Raw genomic sequence first — 1,615 nt, forward strand, 5'->3', positions numbered from 1 at the left:
AAATAAATAAATAAATAAATAAATAAATAAATAAATACATAAATAAATAAAAGGCCAATAATGAGACATTACCTAAAAGCTGTGACACCCACAGTTCTAAAATGGCATGTGATGAGATTATCAATAGGAATTTCCCCACATACTCATTAGAGACTGATTTCCCATTCTTTCCCAATGTTGAGCCACAACAAGGAAATGAAGAACCAACTACTGCAGCCAGCAGGCAGAAGTTTCGAGGACAGAGCAGAAGCTGGACATCAAGCCAAATTTAGGAAAATGGTTGAGATGCTCACATCATTACAAATGGTGTGGCTTCTTTGTGTCTATCAGAACATAAACAAAACTCTTTTTACTTCTAGCCCAACTCTAATATCAAGGTCCCTCACCAGGCTGGGCATGGTGGCTCACACCTATAATCCCAGCACTTTGGGAGGCCAAGGTGGGAGGATCGCTTGAGCCAGGAATTCAAGACCAGTCTGGGCAACATGGCAAAACCCCATCTATGCTAAAAACACAAAAATTAGCCAGGACTGGTGGCACATGCCTGTGGTCCCACCTACTTGGGAAGCTGAGGACGGAGGATCATTTAAGTCCAAGAGGTTAAGGCTGCAGTGAGCCATGATTGTACCACTGCACTCCAGCCTGGGCTGACAGAACAAGACCCTATCTTAAAAAAAAGGTCCCTCACCAAAGCTTTCTTTTTGTGACACTACCGGCCAAGGGACCCAAACTTACTTGTCTGGAACAATCGCTGAAAGAACAAATATGAGAATGATAATATCAAGACTGCCCTTGGGCACTGGGTAACTCTTCTCTTCATCACACAGGTCGTGAACAAAGGCAAAACACCGTGAAGGATCATATTCTGGATTTGTCTGCAGACAGGTGGAAGAGACAAGTACATTAGAAAATATTAACATAGCCTAAATAAAATATTATCTTGTTTTAAATTTTAAATGTAACTGCTGCTACTTCACAAAGAGGGATATATTTCTTTTTCCTTTTTTTTGAGGCAAAATCTCCCCATATTGCCCAGGCTGGCCTCAAACTCTTGGCTTGACACGATGGGATCTCCTGCCTCACCCTCCTGAGTAGGGGATATATTTCTAATCATTATATAGATTGGTGAAAAAGTAGTTGTGGTTTTTGCTATTGAAAGTAATGGCAAGGGCGTGGTGGCTCATGCCTGTAATCCCAGCACTTTTGGAGGCCAAGGCAGGAGGATCACCTGAGGTCGGGAGTTCAAGACCAGCCTGACCAACATGGAGAACCCCCATCTCTACTAAAAATACAAAATTAGCCAGGTGTGGTGGCACATGCCTGTAATCCTAGCTACTCAGGAGGCTGAGGCAGGAGAATCACTTGAACCCAGAAGGCAGAGGTTGCAGTAAGCCGAGATCGCGCCATTGCACTCCAGCCTGGGCGACAAGAGTGAAACTCCGTCTAAAAAAAAAAAAAAAAAAAAAAAAGAGAAAGTAATCGCAAAAACTGCAATTACTTTTGCATCAACCTAATAGCATGTTATTTCAGGGAGGACTCAGAGAGTAAAGATCAGGAATAATTGAAGGGAGATGGTGAGGAATCTAATGGTTGCTTTTAAAATAGAACATTCCTG

The 1,615-nt window shown here is 42.4% G+C and overlaps 1 protein-coding gene across 2 annotated transcripts in view; it reads right to left on the bottom strand.

The window, feature by feature from the left end:
- The window catches only part of METTL2A (methyltransferase like 2A), a 30,774-nt gene that overhangs the window by 8,852 nt on the left and 20,307 nt on the right, over positions 1-1,615 (bottom strand). For both annotated transcript variants that reach the window (XM_011966125.1, XM_011966127.1), the window contains one exon: positions 736-875. In XM_011966125.1, coding sequence (XP_011821515.1) covers positions 736-875 — 140 coding nt within the window. The remainder of the gene's footprint in view (positions 1-735; positions 876-1,615) is intronic.

Source organism: Mandrillus leucophaeus, unplaced genomic scaffold, assembly GCF_000951045.1.
Source record: "Mandrillus leucophaeus isolate KB7577 unplaced genomic scaffold, Mleu.le_1.0 Scaffold747, whole genome shotgun sequence".
NCBI lineage: Eukaryota > Metazoa > Chordata > Mammalia > Primates > Cercopithecidae > Mandrillus > Mandrillus leucophaeus.